The sequence below is a fragment of the Callorhinchus milii genome, unplaced genomic scaffold (genome assembly GCF_018977255.1).
Source record: "Callorhinchus milii isolate IMCB2004 unplaced genomic scaffold, IMCB_Cmil_1.0 Scaffold10, whole genome shotgun sequence".
Lineage (NCBI taxonomy): Eukaryota > Metazoa > Chordata > Chondrichthyes > Chimaeriformes > Callorhinchidae > Callorhinchus > Callorhinchus milii.
The window spans coordinates 7,579,903-7,597,080 of NW_024704751.1; the positions used below are offsets into that span (position 1 = coordinate 7,579,903).

The 17,178-nt window shown below is 42.6% G+C and overlaps 2 protein-coding genes across 4 annotated transcripts in view; both read right to left on the reverse strand.

Annotated features, from left to right (window-relative positions):
* Nucleotides 1–1,020: 1,020 nt before the first annotated feature.
* unc93b1 (unc-93 homolog B1, TLR signaling regulator) lies at nt 1,021–8,237 on the reverse strand. Of its 3 annotated transcripts, none has more exons than XM_007896556.2 (12): nt 8,187–8,237; nt 7,210–7,319; nt 6,819–6,960; nt 6,546–6,699; nt 6,108–6,269; nt 5,808–5,937; nt 5,191–5,284; nt 4,880–5,004; nt 4,347–4,529; nt 3,653–3,923; nt 3,235–3,353; nt 1,021–2,797 (listed from the first exon to the last, which is right to left on the reverse strand). In XM_007896556.2, exons 2-12 carry the CDS (start codon nt 7,294–7,296, stop codon nt 2,552–2,554), a joined length of 1,713 nt encoding a protein of 570 aa, XP_007894747.1. In that variant the 5' UTR covers nt 7,297–7,319; nt 8,187–8,237; the 3' UTR covers nt 1,021–2,551. The 3 variants fall into 3 exon arrangements, with proteins under 3 accessions (XP_007894747.1, XP_042194715.1, XP_007894748.1); XM_042338781.1 differs by lacking the exon at nt 8,187–8,237 and adding an exon at nt 8,087–8,113; XM_007896557.2 differs by lacking the exon at nt 8,187–8,237 and adding an exon at nt 7,623–7,764.
* A 1,839-nt stretch (nt 8,238–10,076) lies between these two features.
* The window catches only part of med13a (mediator complex subunit 13a), a 33,590-nt gene continuing 26,488 nt past the window's right edge, over nt 10,077–17,178 (reverse strand). Inside the window, 3 exon segments of the mRNA XM_042338399.1 lie at nt 10,077–14,301; nt 15,233–15,333; nt 16,716–16,877. Of these exon segments, the coding sequence (XP_042194333.1) occupies nt 14,169–14,301; nt 15,233–15,333; nt 16,716–16,877 (396 nt within the window). The 3' untranslated portion in view covers nt 10,077–14,168.

Here is a 17,178-nt window from a genome sequence, read left to right on the forward strand (position 1 = left end):
ACAAAGATCAATCCAGTAATACTCCCACTCACTGGCTCTCTACGCTTCCCACATTTAAAACGCTCTGCCCACACAGCCCCGTTGCAGCCTCACATCTGAAACAGTGTCTGCCCGTTCGATGGGAGGAATTTACTAGTTAATTGTGATTAATTACAGCATCGTCGCTCGGGCGTAATGACTGCAGATGGACTGAGCTGTAAAGGCACCAGCCTTTCTTAAGAGGGTTTGGTGCAGAAGAGAAACAAATAACTACTCTTGAAGCTTAAAGATGAACAGCACGACAGCCAAGTCATTGATAGAATCGAGGCTGAGTAAAGACTTCAAGGTGATATTTGCCATCATTAGAATCCTGCAGCAACAGGGGGGCAAATTGGATTCCCATATAGCGTAGTGGCTAGTGTGTTCGCCTCGAAAGTGAGAGGACCCGAGTTCGATTCCCGGGCAGGGCGAAATCTTCGCCACCCAGTGTAAGGACAAGTTTCCTTACTTCTCATGTCACTGTTTGCCTCGCAGTAAGTAGGAAACCTCCTGTTAATCGATTGGTGGATCACTTTCCGGGGATAAATTATTCTTTATGGTAAATCCTGTCTGGCACCACCATGTCCCACCCACACAGAGACTCACTATGATCAGCACACAGCGGCAGAGAGAGAAAGCGCTGAGACAGTCAAGCTAGCGAAGCCAGTCAGGGCAAGCGACCCCTCCTCCCCACCCCTACACTCCCCAAACCCCCCAGTAACACAGAAGCCGAGTAACACCCCAGTCTGTACTACGTACCCCCGCTCAGTGCCAATATCGCGTTTCGCCCATAAAATATGGTCACTACACTACACAGCATATTCTGTGAAGCAGTTTGAAACGTCGAGAAGACGTGATAAGCCGCTATATCAAATGCAAACATTATTATTAATATCGGATTCCCAGCAATCTCTCCGCACTGGCAAATTTTCAGACCGTCTGACCTTCCCCTGGAACACACTGACCGCAGACGGTTGGAGAACCAATCAATAACGCCCCATATCATCTCTAGCCACCATATCATTTACTCTACTACAATCCCATTGATCACATTGCCAGACTCCCTCCCATACACACACCTGCAATGTTACTGCAAAATACATTCATCCTCCGTTCCCTCAGCATCTGTCTTGACACCGGTTCGGTCACATTTCACTTGATATAAAATGTTAAAGTTCAGGTTAATTTTCAGGGTGAGGGTGGGGGGGGGAGAGCAGGGAGTGGGGTCAGCATAGAGAGCTCCAGTGGGGGAGTGAGCACCAGCAAAGAACAATGTCCAGCCTTGTATACTGTATTGAACCATTTAAATTGATGGAAATTTTACAACGAGAATCTTTATCCAAAATCTATAAACTAATTGGCAAACTTTCGCGAGTTTCCAACAAGTTTATAGACCTTAAAAGTCCTGATATTTCTTAATGTTATATTTAGACAAAAGGCCCGTAATTCCTGTGAAGGGCACCGTATAAAATACAAGTGGTTGTTGACCATCCAAACTGTAAAATGAAACCTTACGGTGAATTTACAACACTAAATATGAACCTATTTAGGCAATTCCAAATTAAGAATCTATATCGAGGCTTAAACCTCCTTTACACCAAAGATGTTAAACAGAAAGTTTTAACGCAAATCAGCAAAAATTGTTTAACCCCTAAATTACCCATTTCCACCACTGGAGGGCGATATTCGTGCAAATGCCTCATGTTGCATCCAATTGCAGTACTGCAGGATGGCCACTGGGTGGCAGTGGTGCTCCATTTAAATAGAATTTAGACGATTTGAGGGCTGATTCTGTTCAAGTTTTTCTTCTCTTTCAGTCTCTCTCTCTCTCTCACTTCAAATCTTTCTCCTTCAGTCTCTCTCTCTCTCTCACTTCAAATCTTTCTCCTTCAGTCTCTCTCTCTCTCTCTCTCTCGCATCTTTCTACGCTCCAGAAGTTTGGTAACGTTGTGTGGAGATGATCCAGGGATGTCTGACATGTGGGTCGACCTGTGGCTTCACACTGGAGGTTGAGATTATAAATTGTTAGTAACAGAGGCGGAGGGTTGAGAGGGGAAGGGAAGGGCGTTGATGCGAGTGGATTAATGTGATGAGCTCACGGTTTGGGTAGAGGGTAAAATTCAGCAATGCAGATTGTAGCAAACAGAACATTGAGGTTATAAACTGTAGATAGATGGTGTGAGATTAGATTTGTTACCCGTTACAATACAATAAAACTCACATAGGTCTGATTTGTATAAGTCGTACATCTAACCAAGTCCTGTTGAATTTCCTATTAAAGCCACTTAAATTCAAGAAGGGAGTCTCTCTCTCTCTCTCTCTCTCAGTGTCCTGGCCGAGATAAAACTGTTCGCTTCCCGGCTGTTTGCTGTTCTGCACTGTTAAACACACAGTCACTACACTTTGCGTGAGATCCTGTGAAGCAGGGTGAGAGACGCAGGGTTAGAGGTGAGATTGTTCTTTACACAGTGAATCTCAGAATTAATTGTAAGAATTTTTAATCTAACGTTAGAGGCACAAAAAGTCATTCTACTCAGTCTCTCCTTCTCAGTGTCTCCCTCTCATCCTCTCCGCCATCTTGTTCCATCTCTTTTTCCTCCGCACCATCCTCTTCCTCATCAGAATTCTCCTCTTCCAGATAGCGATATCCCTTGGTCTTGTGTCTGGGTTTGGGAATCCTTGGAATTCTGTACGGCACTTGTCGTTTAATTTTACGTTCCATCCATCCAAAGGACAGCAGGGAAATCACCAGGCAGATGAGAAGGATAGAAAGTTTCACCTGGAGAAGAGATAGAGAGAGCGACAGAGAGAGAGAGAGACACAGAGAGCGATACAACAACAATAAGATTACATTTATATAGCGCCTTTCACATCGCGAGGACGTCCCAAGGCGCTGGTCAGTGACAGCATCTCAGACCCGAGCAGGGGTCAGGGGGAGAAGGGAGGGGAGGGGAAGCGGGGGGTGGCTGATGGCGTGGTCGAAAAGGAGGGTCTTGAGACCGGACTTGAAGGAGGCTAAGGAGGAGGCGAGGCGGAGTGACTGGGGGATGGAATTCCAGAGGTTGGGGGCAGAGTGGCTGAAGACTTTCCCGCCAATGGTGGGGCGGGTGGGTCGGGGGACTTGGACCAAGCCAGACCCGGCTGAGAGGGAGGGAACGGGTGGGTTGATCGGGGGTTAGGAGGTCACAGAGATGGAGAGATTTTTCTGGTTCTTACCTGCATTTGAAGGTTAGACAACAAATAGTAGCCAAATATGGCCATCGACTGACACCAGTGATAAACCGCGAATATAAAATCCTGTCTCCCTTTATCACTGTACAGTATCCCCAGCAACGCTACGAACAGAGAGAGAGAAAAAAATGCGTGTGAGAGACAGAGCGAGAGAAATGGATAGACTGAGTGTGAGAGCGAGCGGGAGAGAGAGAGAGAAACATAGATAGTGTGTGTGAGAGAGGGATAGTGAGAGAGAAAGAGTGGGAGGGAGGGACAGATGGATGACGTGTGTGTGCGAGAGAGAGAGAGCGTGTGCAAGTGAACGGGATGGAGGGAGAGAGGAATAGCATTCAGGAGGATGGGATGATGTGAATGTGAGAAAAAAGGATAGCGCGAGTGTGAGACAGCGAGCGAGCCTCACCGCTGAGCCCTGACTTGTTGAAGGCAGTCCCGAGCCCCCACAGGCCTGCTATGATGTGCAGAGTCACCATGTTGCCTGTGGTGGGCTTTCGGGGTGCGGGGGCCCAAACCATCAATGTGAGCAGCAGAGTCAGGTGCAGGACACCCCCAGCCACCAGGATTCCACGCCGGGGCAGAGAGAGCGACAGCAACGACCACAGGGACCACGACAAACCATAAACCATAATCAGCGATGACAGGCGCTCCAAACCCAGTGAGCACACACCGTAAGACTGGGTGGGGGGGAGAGAGAGAGAAACACGGGCTTACATGGCTGTAATCAAGGGCTAACGTGGCTGTAACACGGGCTAACACTGGCTACCAAGGCTTTAACACAGGCTAACATGGAGTAACACCAGCTAACAAGGCTTTAACACGGGCTAACAATAGTTTAACATGGGCTAACGTGACTTTAACACGGGGTTGACACAGATTAGCATGGGATAACAGTTTAAAAGGGGGCTAACGCACGGACTAAAATTATCTCACGTGGGCTAGCAAAGGGTGAACACGGAGCAACACAGAGACACGCAAAGCGGACCTTCACCAGCACGGGAACGGATACGGGTCAGAGTCACAGAACGACGTGCAAGAGGAGGGAGCACAGCAACACTGGGGAGCACACTCCAAGCCAAGCCACTGAGGCGTTCTCTCACCAGCGCAAACCCCGTGCAGGCGAACACCATCTCCAAACCACTGAACACAAAAAACGGGATGAGGAGGCGCAGACGGAAATCACGGAGGTGTTTGAACGGCAGCTGGAAAATATTCCCCCAACCGATACTCCGCAAATCGATCTCTTCCGTGGGGCGGTACGCAGCCCCACAGAGCATGAGCACCTGAGAGAGGGGGAGAGAGGAGAGTACTTTTGTTCAGTCGATTGCAGAAAAACCCATCAGCTCCTTCTGTGCTGTAAGATTCTGCGATGAGGGGGAGAGAGACACAGAGAGAGAGAGGGAGAGACAGAGAGAGAGGGGGAGACACACAGAGAGGGGGAGACACACACACACAGGGAGGGAGAGACACACACACACACACAGAGGGAGAGAGACACAGAGAGAGAAAAAGATGGCTTAGACACGGCATAGAGCTCCACTTACATCCCCCCCTGACAGTGTGTCTCTATCCCGCTCTCAGTCTCTACTCCCCCACCCCAGCCTTAGACCCAGTTTAAACAGAATAAATTTACCAGCAACATCGAGAGAAATGCTACTCCCATCATCACACTTTCAACGATAATCAGACTGGTACTTCTCGGTAGTTTTATCAATACCGTTTTATTCAGTCCTTCCAAACAGCCTTTCATCTGTGGACCTGAGAGAGAGAGAGAGAGAGAGAGAGAGTGAGAGAGACACACAGAGACTGAGAGAGAGAAAGAGACTGAGAAAGAATGTGTGAGAGAGCGAGTGTGCAAGTGTGAATGAGAAACGGGGGGGTTCAGGTGGATGGACGAGGGGAAAGAGTACGCGCTCACACGAGCGTGCAAGGAGACCAACTCACCGCAGTGTTTGACGTTGTAGAGGGTGTGATCGTACGGATATAAATAATCCGTCAGAAAACATATCATTGGGAGCTCAGCGCAGACAAGACTCAACTACAGAGAGAGAGAGAACATCATTAACAACATGAATCTCCCATCTGACCCAGTGCCTCTCACCCCTGTCTCAAAGCGCTTCACAGGATCTCACTGCGAAGTGACTGTGTGTTGAAGGCGGCAGCCCCCTGTTTGCGAACAGCAACATCCCTGCAAAAAGCTGTCAAATGAGCGGTTTTATCTGTTGGCCAGAACACCGACAGGGACTGTGAGCTCAAAGTCTCCCTCTCTTTCTCTCTCTCTCTCTGTCTAAGTCTCCTCCTGATGTGTGTGGGGGACAGAGACTCAGTGACGGAGCCCAGGATTTACCGCTTTAAGACTCAGTGGGTGAAATTAACCACGAGTTCTTAAACTCAAAACAAAACTCAAAATATGAACTATTTCCCCATTTTAGAGGCAATGTAAAAAAATAACACAAAATCTCTCCCTCAGTCTTGCACGCGCTCTTTCTCTGTCTTCCAGACTCCCTCACTCTCTCGAAATACACTCTCTCTCTGACTCTCTCTCTCTCTCTGCCACTTACACTGAATATGGCGTAAAAAACAGAGTGGAAAATGACGATATATTTCTCGTACGCTCCTTTTGGGGCTTTTTTCTGTTGCTGAACGTCGATCGCTTTATAATTTGAGTATTCGTAATATTTCTGAGCCATTCTGTAAAACAACTGTGCAAATGTTAGCGGCAAAGGATTGTGAGACGTCTCTCTCTGGTGTGAAAGGCGCTGTGTACAAGTAAACAGTGAAGACGTCCTCCCGACGTGAAAGGCGCTACACAAATGTAATCTTGTTGTTGTTGTTGTTGTTGTGAGATGTTTCTCTCTCACCGGGTGATGTAGTTTCCAATTGACGTCCAGAGGGGAACTATCGAGAAGCCAATAGCAATAGCTGATGGAACCAAGGTGTAATATCTCTCCCAATAATTGGTTGACACAAACAAGGCGTACACCCCAACACAGAGAAATAACAGCCATTTTGTTCCAAGAAACCTGCCAAAAAATTGACACGCAATTAAAATCCTCATCCCCTTCCTCCCCAAGTCTCTGTCCATCTCCTTCTCCCACCTCAATCAACCCCCTGACTCCCCAAGTGTCTATTCATCTCCTTTTTGCACATCAATCCATTCCTTGACTCTCCGAGTCTGTGTCTTTCTCCCTCTCTGAGTCAGATAAACTGAGAGAAAGAGAAACACTGAGATAGGGAGATGACAGAGACACAGTGAGAGAGAGACAGAGACACACACACACACACACACACAGACTGACCTGATAAGGACTGGGGTGTAGAGTAAAGCCACAACTGGTGTGACGTTAATCCCCATTAACATTTTCTGATCAATGTCCTGTAAGCCCATGTTGCCATATTTCACTTCACGATACGTCTCGTCATAGTGCAATATCAACTGCATTTGTAACAGCCCTGGAGAGGGAGAGTGTGTGAGAGATAGAGAGAGACTGGGAGAGAGTGACTAAGTGATTGAAACAGAGAGAGAGAGAGTTTCCGCACAGCCACTGAGCCGGGGTGACACACAGACTTACCCAAATAGATGCCGTACGTTAGCATACAGGCAACACTCACACACACCAGGTTCTTAACAACCGCAACTCTCTTCCTCCAAAAGTGCCTTTCCTCTTCAATTTCTGCATCATATTCCAAGTTTGGTCCAATAAAATCGTCGATCTGTGGCCAGGAAACATTTTAACGCAGTTAAATAATAATCATCTTCAGTTACTTTTTAAATAAAGATTTAATACGTTTTTAATCACTTAATAAGATGTAATAACTTCTTAAAAACTTCTAACACACAGTCACTCCACTTTCCAGTATATTGTGAATATACTTGAGACGGCTAAGTGACGTGATGAGCTGCTATATCAAATGCAATGATTATTATTAGTATTATTATTAATAATTAATATCCGGTCCGACCTCTGTTGATCTGTCCTCCAGTATTTCTGCAGGCGACGAGTTGCGAATAACGTTCCCGGTCTCTGTCGCGTCTCGATCATTTTCCATGTTTATTTTACATGAAAGGTTTGCTGAGAAACAAAAAAGAGGCAAAAATTTGCATTGAATAAAACGATTCGAACCATCGTGTCCTTGATGGCTCCTTTGAGAGCAAAGTGTTCAGTCTATTTACAGAGATTGAGAGACAGAGGGCAATTTTTTTTGTTGGCTTGCCGGGTGACTGATGCACGAGGAAAACCGATCACCGCGCTTAAGCGTCTCCAAACCAAGCTGAGATTTCCATGCCTATCATTTCCACGTGGAACTCCAAGAGATAAGATTGTTCGAAGGAAACGCAGTTTCTCTCTCTCCCTGGAGGGACGCACCCTGCTCACCTCATTCCAGAAAGTACTAGGCGCAGGTTGGCAAGAGCCACAGCTTAGGGGGACCCCATAATGTGCGTTGGGGGTCACTCCTGGAGTCTAACCAGCTAAAACCACACAGCTTGGCCATTGATATTGCTGCTTGGACTTCGGCTTGCAGGGTAAACAGGAGCTGAGTGACAGAGAGTGTGAGAGAGAGAAAAACACTCCCTTTTCTCCCCCAACAGCGCCACTTTAGTCCGCCCTGACCAGACACAGCACGGTCAGGGAGTGAGTGAGGATTAACGCCTCGCCCAAAGGACAGCATCTCCGACAGCGTGATGCTCTCTCTCCCCACCCCACCCCTGCAGGGTCAACTTAGACTGTACGGGTTCAGAGTCCCGTATAATCTGACTCGGCGGCAAGAGAGAGAGAGAAAAAGAGGGAAAGAGAGAATGAGAGTGGGGGGCGGGGGGGGGGGAATTAAGATATTAAACCTCAATTCACCCTCCCCCCCCACCGCATGCCGCACTGTGATAATTATTGTAACACATGTACATTAAAAAGAATAATTGGATTGGAGTCCAAAACACTTACCCAGTAAACTCTCTCCTCTCCGTTGGTCTCTTTTTCTCTCGCTTAAGTTTCACTTTCACTTCCTTCTTCTAAATCCAATTTCTCCTCCATTTAAATATTGTTTTTAACGCCTCTTAAAGCAGTAAATGATTTTGTGATCAGCCGGGTGTCTGACCCACAGAAACCCGTCTCAGTCTCTCAATCTGACTCTGTGTGTGTGTGCGCGCGCGCGCGCGTCAGACACATGGCTGATCAAAGATGCGTGTTTCACGTGTGTGTGTGTGTGATTTGGGATGGATTTCCCAGGTGGGTGCGTTAGCAGTTCCAGGGATATCGCAGCTATCAGTATAAAATGGAGTCCAACCATAACGCTGAAGAGGTCACAGACTGGAGACGATCTCACTCTCTTCCTCTCCTTCCCAATCCGCGCCCCTCTGTCTCCTCGTCCTCTTTGATGTCTCTGCTGCCTTCGACACGGTCGACCATTCTATCCTCCTCTGCTGCCTCTCCTCTCAGCTCAATCTTCAGGTCCTGCCCTTGCCTGGTTCTAATCTTACCTTTCCCATCGTCTCCACGAATGGCTTCTCCTCCAGCCCCCGCACTGTCTCGTGCGGCGTTCCTCAGAGCTCTGTCCTTGGTCCCCTCCTCTTCAATATCTATGTGCGCCCTCTTGGTGACATCATCTGCAGACATGGAGTCAACTTCCATATGTACGCAGATGACACCCAACTCTACCTCTCTGCCTCGACCCTCGACTCCAGGACCACTGCTGTGCTGACAGAACGTCTGTCTGACATCAAGTCCTGGATGAGAGCTAACTTTTTCCAATTGAATGTCAACAAGACCGAGGCTGACTAACGTGGGACATTGCTTTGTGCAAAATGGCTACCGTATTCACCTCCAAAAATAGCTCACTTTACAGTAATTACCTGTGAAGCACTTAAGAGAGATTGACTTTTAATTTCTTCTTATTAACGTGTCCTTCCATCTCCAGTATCATCTGGGAGGTGGGAGTTGGGGTTTGGAAAAAAANTTCCCAATTAAAAGTATTCATTTCACTTCATGGACGTTTGTGGAAGGAACATTGCTGCATGTAAACTGGCTGCTTCATTCGCTTACAAAAAATAGTTACTGCAAAATCCTGTGAAGCGCAAGCAAATACAATGATTCCATCAATCAATTCCACGAAGCACAAATATAGACAGGATCTTGTTCCAACGTGAGACCAAACAATGACTAGACTTACCATTTCAGATCACAATTTCATCCTGTCCAGGTAACCCATTAGGTTTGCCAGCATACTACACTACTACTAATAATACATTATGTTATCCAGTATACTATAATATACAGTATAGTTTCAGTGATCTGTAGGTTCTCTTCCTACCTTCCCTCAGTAAATCTTCACGCTAGTTTCTTTGCACTGCAACCTAACAATGCAGATGCAATGGTTATTTTTCTAAACTGGCAAATTTGGTAGATTTTGGAAGAAGAAAAAAAAACAGGGCCACAAAGTTATGAATAAATTATTTATTTTTCATTTGAAAATGTTTAAAAAGTATAAACTTTTTCAACAATTCAACCATAATTTGCATTTTAAGCTCTTCTGGACTGTATGCATCTTTTAGTGTTTGCCATGATCTCCATACTAAAAATTTGTTCATAATTCACTGAAGGAATCTACAATTGCCAGCTTTGCAAACAGGATGCTTTCTACCAAAACCGAATGGCAATTAAAAACAAGTGGATCGATTGGGATTTCATCACTGCTTGCTCAGGTTAAATCGCCCCTTCAGCAAAACATGACATTGTTCTCCTGATACTTTTTTTTAAAAAAAAACAAGCAAGCCATCATCAACGTACAAACTCGGTAAAATCCAACAATGAATAAAAATTTTTAAGTTTTTTTTAAAAAAAAATTACTACAATTTCAGCTCAAAAAAAATCTATAAATAGTTTAACAGAAGATTAAATTATGAAATTTAAATAAGACAAAACTTTTAAGCAATGCGGTATTAAAGTACTGGGATTGCTAGTGTTTGCACACAAAAAAAAACAGACCACTTTCAGATCCTAGTCTGGGCATCATCGGGAACTCAGGATAACTGAAACCTCGAACTGGACCAGGTGATTGGGGTATAAGTTTCCGCAAGAATTGTATCTGGTCAATTACCAGAAAACTGGACATCCACCCACCCACCATCTGCAGACACCCTTACCTCATTCATACTGAACTGGTTCAGAAATGGTTTACTCCCATCACAAAACGATCTGAGCAATAAATTGTGGGTAACAGCAGATACCTGTGCTATAATGTAGTTCTATACATCCCATTTTATAAAGATAAACTGTGGGTCAGGTAACTATTGGATGCAACTGTGATAGGAGGATTCAGGCGAGATAAGTCAAGGAAGACAAAGCACGAGAATTAGTTTCATAATACATGGCAGGTATTCAGCATTTATCTTTTTTAAAAAAGAAATAATTATTTTCAGTTTGCTTAGTTTGTTGAATTTGGAATAAACTTCTACAGCTTGAAGTAATCAATATTCAAAGTTAGGAGAAAGTAAAGAACCAATATGTGCACAAGAGGAAGAGGCACAAGGAGGAAGGGATATCTTATCTGCTTGTTAATATTTTAGTTACAATTAGGAAAAAATAAATGGTCAGAAGTCTAAATATGAAACATAAGTTTCAGGATTCAGATCAGTGCCTACGTGGAGTTCCTGATCTCAGAAGATAAGAACAAACCCAAAGAGGTCGTTAAGTAGCTTCTGGTTAGTAATAAAGATCCACGGGCTTCTGTGCAAGCTGTACACCCAATTTTTAAGGCAGGGTAACAGTATGGAAAGGGGTAAAGTGATATGCTGAAAGGAAAGCGTTTTGTAAGATTTAATATGTTTTGACACCCAAGGACATTAATTGCCGCGTTACTCACTTTGTCACATAGTGGATGTGGCAATAAGCAAAGTGAGAAGGGTACAGAACCTGGAATTAAGTCCTTAATAGAGCAATGTAAAAAGATAACATAAATCATGCTAGACGAAAAAAGACCAAGGTCCATTTAGTTTGCCTTCCACCTTCCTGGCGGTCGCATATTAAGATACTTAATCCTCATACTGATTTATAAATCCCACTCAGTTCCTAGATCATTGTCCAATCGTCTAAAACTCAAATTAATATGGTTTTTAGCATGCAATATTATTCAACTGAACAAGGAATAATTTTTGTGTGCACTTTTTGTTTAAAAAATAATTTTTAAAGCTGTCCAATACAGTTACAACAATGTGGATGTTAAGCAAATACAATTAAAAAAAAGTTTATAGAGTTTGACATAATTTGGTCAAATCATCTTCTTTAAGAATTATATGAAATAAACTATTAAGGATTAATGCATTAAGAATTTAGGTAAATTGGAAGTAGAATCTAGAGACCTGTGTTTGAAGATTACCAATTATTAGTCACTATATTTTACTTTATACATTTCTCCCCTGCACAAATCCTGTTCCAGTGTGGATAATGCTGGGCGTGGACCAATACTGCTTTGCAGTTAAGATAGTACAATTAAAGTCAGTTCTCTTGCCTCCTCCACTAGCCCTTTGTGATAGAATTATTTTATTGCTGCACACAGCATTTTGCAACTTAGTCAATAACTCGGGTAGAAAAGTGACAGGTGATTCACAATACTTTTACTATCTGATGATTGGAAACTAAGTACTTTCAAATCCAATCTCTGCAGGAGTGTGTCTGCTCTGTAATCACTATTAAAATTACAGATCTATATAATTATTAATTACTATACTATATAAATCTCTACATTTTCGTTCTTCCCATTTGCTCTTACCTTCCTCCATTAATTTTCATTTTGGCGAATAAAGCAAATGATATAGTAGTTCTAGAAGTTATTGGTAAGTGACTGACAGCATTTGAGAGTAAAAGCACCCGAATAAAGTCTGATCAGAAGGTTTTAAAGGGCTTCAGGTCCCATAGTAATTTTAGTATGTGTCCACACAACTCAATACAAAAGTAGGAATTCCCAATCAGATTTAGATAAATAGATGTAAAGAGATAAATTTAGTGTTTATAATCCACAGGTTCAAGTTAATGAACTTTCGTGAAACTCATACTCAAAGGAATGTCAAGAGAACGGCTGTGATCCAATGTTTTATATTCTACACTTTTTTGTATCAAACCTTTTGCACTCAAAACGGGAAAAGACCCTTCCCACACCCATAGCTCTTGATCTATGTGTTTCAAAATGATCATGAAATAGTTGTGATAGATAAAGAACCAACCAAAATGTAGCAACTCAAAAGTCACCATTGAAAAGAACCAGGTGTATGAGACGTTAAATACAACATTATCTTAAACGAGGGAAATCATTTCCAATTTGCTGCCAGTTCCTCTAGAAGTGATGGTTTTGATTTTGTTTAATAAAAAATCATTCTTAATTTAGCTTCAAACTCCATTTAGTGCAAATCATACTCAAAAGTTAACTTTTAGTCATATTTACACATCCAGGTCTTTTTTTTAATACAGGATTTGTTTTACTTCAGGGGCATATAAAATTAGTTTCACCTTTTTTTCCAGCAAAAAGACACAGCATCTTTTAAAAAAGAACTCAATCACCCCTTTAGTTATCACCAAAAAGTAGTGCAGAACCCTCTCAAGAAAAAAGAAAGAGCACAACGCAGCTCAGATAAAAAATGAGAACTGGTTCGTTTGAACAAAATCTTCAAATTGCCCTTCCCTTCTGCGACCTTTTTTTTTGTTGAAAAATACCTTCCTCAATTCTATCCCATCACTCTCACTTCAGGCACACCGGGCTGCAATCCACTTTACCCACAACTCACTGCAGACGTTTTAGTACGGAGTTTTAAAAAAAAAAGTCACAATGGTTTCAATACATCACACCTTATAGATTTCTCCATTTATAACCTGAACACACACACACGATATAATAATGATGAACCAACAATGCCCAGAATACAATTGGTAGCTTTTAGATGGGATTTAGTTGTATTTGTAAGGGGGGGAAGGGGGAATAAAGCATATATGGCGTCTCATAATGTAAAAATATCAGGTATGGTGATTAACCACTGTCAATTCTCAAAACAAAGCATGAAAGCTCACTGTGATGTTAGTTTTTAAGTGAGGCTGTACCTGGAGCAGTCAAATGGTCCATTCACTATAAAGCCATCATCAAGTTTGGAGAGTCTGGGCAGAGAAACCTCAACACTACAACAGACGTTCAAACGCATCTGCATTGCTTTTTGATTCAATTTTGGAAAAAATTCAGTTGCTACAAAAATTTACCACTCTGCACAATAGTTTTTATACAGGAGTAACAAATTAAAGTTACTAATATTTTTTATGTACAAATAGGCAGGTCACTGAGACTAACCCAAATAAGGGCAGCCCTTTCAGCCCCGACTTCATAATGCATGATAGGAAATGTTGTAAGAAGTATTTTTCAATTATAAACAGTGAACCTTTTTATTTACTGTACAAGTACTCTGCAACCACAGCTTAGCTGCAATTGCACCACACACGAGGCATGGTCAATGCTAATCCCACCCTGAACCAAAATGTACACTGAACCAATAGTTATTTGCCTCTCTCTCCCTACCCCCCAACCTTAGAGTAACCTACCTCAAACTTTTAAGACGATTATAGATATTTTAATACAACAAATGCTTTGAAGCATGAAGCATTAAACCTTCTTGAATTTTTTTTCTTTTTTAAAAATACAAAATATAAGACAATGTATACAACATTTAAAAACTTACAATAAATTAAGATCAGGCATTTTTGGACAACTGTAAGTGGTTTTAAAATCCACCCGACAATTAAAGGGGGAGGGGGGAACATCTTGAAGTTTTTGTCAGGCCCATTTCCAACATTCCTCCTTTGAGTCATGTCCCTTTCCATTGATTCCCTCTTTGTTGACTCCCGCAAATGATATCCCTTTACCGAGAGGTTAATCCTGAATCCCAGTGAAGTTTACAACATGCTTGTGATGAAGTTGTACAACTGTGTCAGCACCACAAAGTGCACGGGGAGGCAGGAGCGTCGGTCCTGGGTAGCAGGGTCACAGGTCAGCCAAGAGAGAGCGTTATATTGTTCTAAAACAAACCTGCGGTTCGAAGAAGACATTTAGATCAGTGACAATTTTTAAAAAAAAAAACAGCATACTGCTTAGAATGTAAGAATTTGCTAAGCGAAAGAAGACCTCTAGTTTCTCCTTTCATCACCTTGCCAGTCACTTGACATGTCGCGTCACAAACTATACACTGTATCCGAGATATTATTGCCTAGCAGAAATCTATCTAATTTGCCCTTGAACCAAAGGACATTTTCCGCTTCCACTGTCTCCCTTGGGAGCCTGTTCCAAGTTTATTACTCGCTTATTTACATACAATTCCTGCATCAATATGTACAGCCAAGTCTCCGCTGTGCTTGATCCAGATCCAGTTTCATATTAAGGTTCCTGTTTCTCGAAGGAACGTTAAATAATTTGTAGCTTTTGAACATTTCAAACGATATTAAAAAAACTATAATATGTGTCTGACCTACACTCATGTCCATTAAGAACTTTAAGAACACATTTAAGATGTACCAAAAGAAGGCCTGAGTGAAAGTCAGAATGAGTTTCAATTTTGGCATCTCACAGCCCGAAGGGGAGAGAGGCAAAAGAACACAGTACAGGCCAAACTCAGCAGCTGTTAAACATTGCTATGTACAGGCCAGGTGCTCTCTCCACAGGGGCAGGAGATCAAGAGCAAGCCACATGACACTTACAGTATAAGGCACCTAATGTTTTATAGGGGCGGGGGAGGAGTGGCTGGGGGGAGAAACACAAACAGAACACAGTACTGGTACCTCCCTGATTACTTGAAAAGCAATCTTGCAGTGGATGAACAGGTTATGTGTCCATTCCGGTTAAATAGCACAAGTAAGTCAAAACCGAAATAGATTGATTGACAACAGTAAAGGGAGTGAACATTTCACTCTTAATATTCTAAGCTTGTAAAATATAAAAATAATTCTAGAATGTGGTTGCATACCTGAGCACATCAGAGGTCTGATTTGAATCGAGTGGGTGGGAGTGCTTATTGTGAAGCAGCTCATCTGAATGCACTGAAGGCACGTGGAGGTGCAATGAAGCCTGAAACAACAATAAAACAAATCATTTAAATGACACTTTCCACAACATACAGGACAGGCATCTAAAAGTCACTGTTAAATCTTGGCATTTGATTGGATCCTCAGCTGTATTGAAGGATGAAGCTAACTTTCAGAAATATTTGTACCCAGAGAGCTGTTATGGTCTGGAATGCACTGCCTGAAAGGCTGGTGGAAACAGATTTGATAATAGCTTACAAAAGGGAATTGGATAGGTACGCGAAAAGGAACAATTTGTAGAGCAATTGGTAAGAGCGGGGGGAGTGGGACTAATTGGTGGCTCTCTCAGAGACGGCACAGGTACGGTGGGCCGAATGGCCTCCTCCTGCGCTGTAAGATTCTATGATTATGATTCTATAAAGTGTTACGGGAGTAGAAGTATAATCCTACCATCTAGTGGCATGGAAAGGTAATGCATATATTTATGCAGACTACAAGGAAACGAGCCGTTCAGCCCAACCAGTCCACGCCAGTGTTTATAACTCACGTGAGACTACCCATTCCTTACTCCCTCCCACACTTTCTATTCCATTCTCCCTCATGTGAAGGTCCAGCTTCCTCTTAAATGCATCTACATTATATACTTCAACCATCACTTCAGGCAGCAGGTTCCACATTTTTACTACTTCCGTGTGAAGTAGTTCCTCCAAAATTCACTTTTAGATCCTACAGTCACTATCTTATACTGTTCCGCCTGATTACTGGATCCTGACAAGTAGGAACAGTCTATTTATGTTAACCATATCAAACCCTTTTATAATTTTAAAACAACTTTATTAGGTCCCTTCTTAAATGCGTCTTCTCTTGCGAAAAAAGACCTTAACTATCTATCCTAATAGTAGTAACCTGTCACTCTAGCAAACCTTCACTGTACTCTTTCCATCACTGCTATATCCTTTTTAGTGTGTGGAGACCAGAATTGGACATAATCATTCAAATATGATCTAACCAAAGTTTTATAGATTTAACATTACGTTCACAAAATAGTCAATTCACTTTACAGTATATTCTGTGAAGGGCTTTGAGACATCTCGAAGACATTAATGTACCTTCACAAGGTCAATGACAACAATATTTTAGTTATTACTCAATTAGATTTGAAAACTCAATACTAAATCAATAAAAATAATCTCATTATGAAGAGCACTTATCTGTGACCAAAAGTGTTTTCTTAGCAGTCGTTTGTGATTGAATATCATTTTTAATCAATACAAAATTATATCACTGTAATAGTGGCAAAGCAACTTACCTTTGCACATGAAACAGTCTGACCAACCAACAGATCTCAACAAAATGTGGTCCTTTAGTCAGTCACTGCCTACTTTCACAAAGATATTCATCTGGACAAGATATGGCTGTATTTACCTTGAGAAAGAGTGGACATTGGTTCTGTGCTTGAGGGCAGGCCGACCAAAACCACTCAGGAAGTGGCCCAGCCTTCGCTGTCGAGACAAAGTAGCCCAGTGCCAATGGCTGCTGTAAAATGGTTACCTCATCGTGAGACTCCTGTCGATCTGTGCCTGGTCCCTGAAAAAGTAAAAGTAAAAACAAGTTATTGCTGGTTACAAAAAACAAGCAAATTCTAGGATGACTTTTCCTGCACACAAAGTTCACAACTTTATACAGTATATCCCGTGTATCCCATGAAGCTCTTTGAGAAATGTCGAAGACGTGATAAGGCGCTATATCAAATGCAAGGATTATTATCTCAAACACAATCCACATTTTTACATTGGCCTTCACACAGAAGACAAGCACACATTTCTGTGATTTCAGATGAAGAGCCTTTAGAGCAAAGAACACATTTTAGTCCATGCCTGCTCCCCTT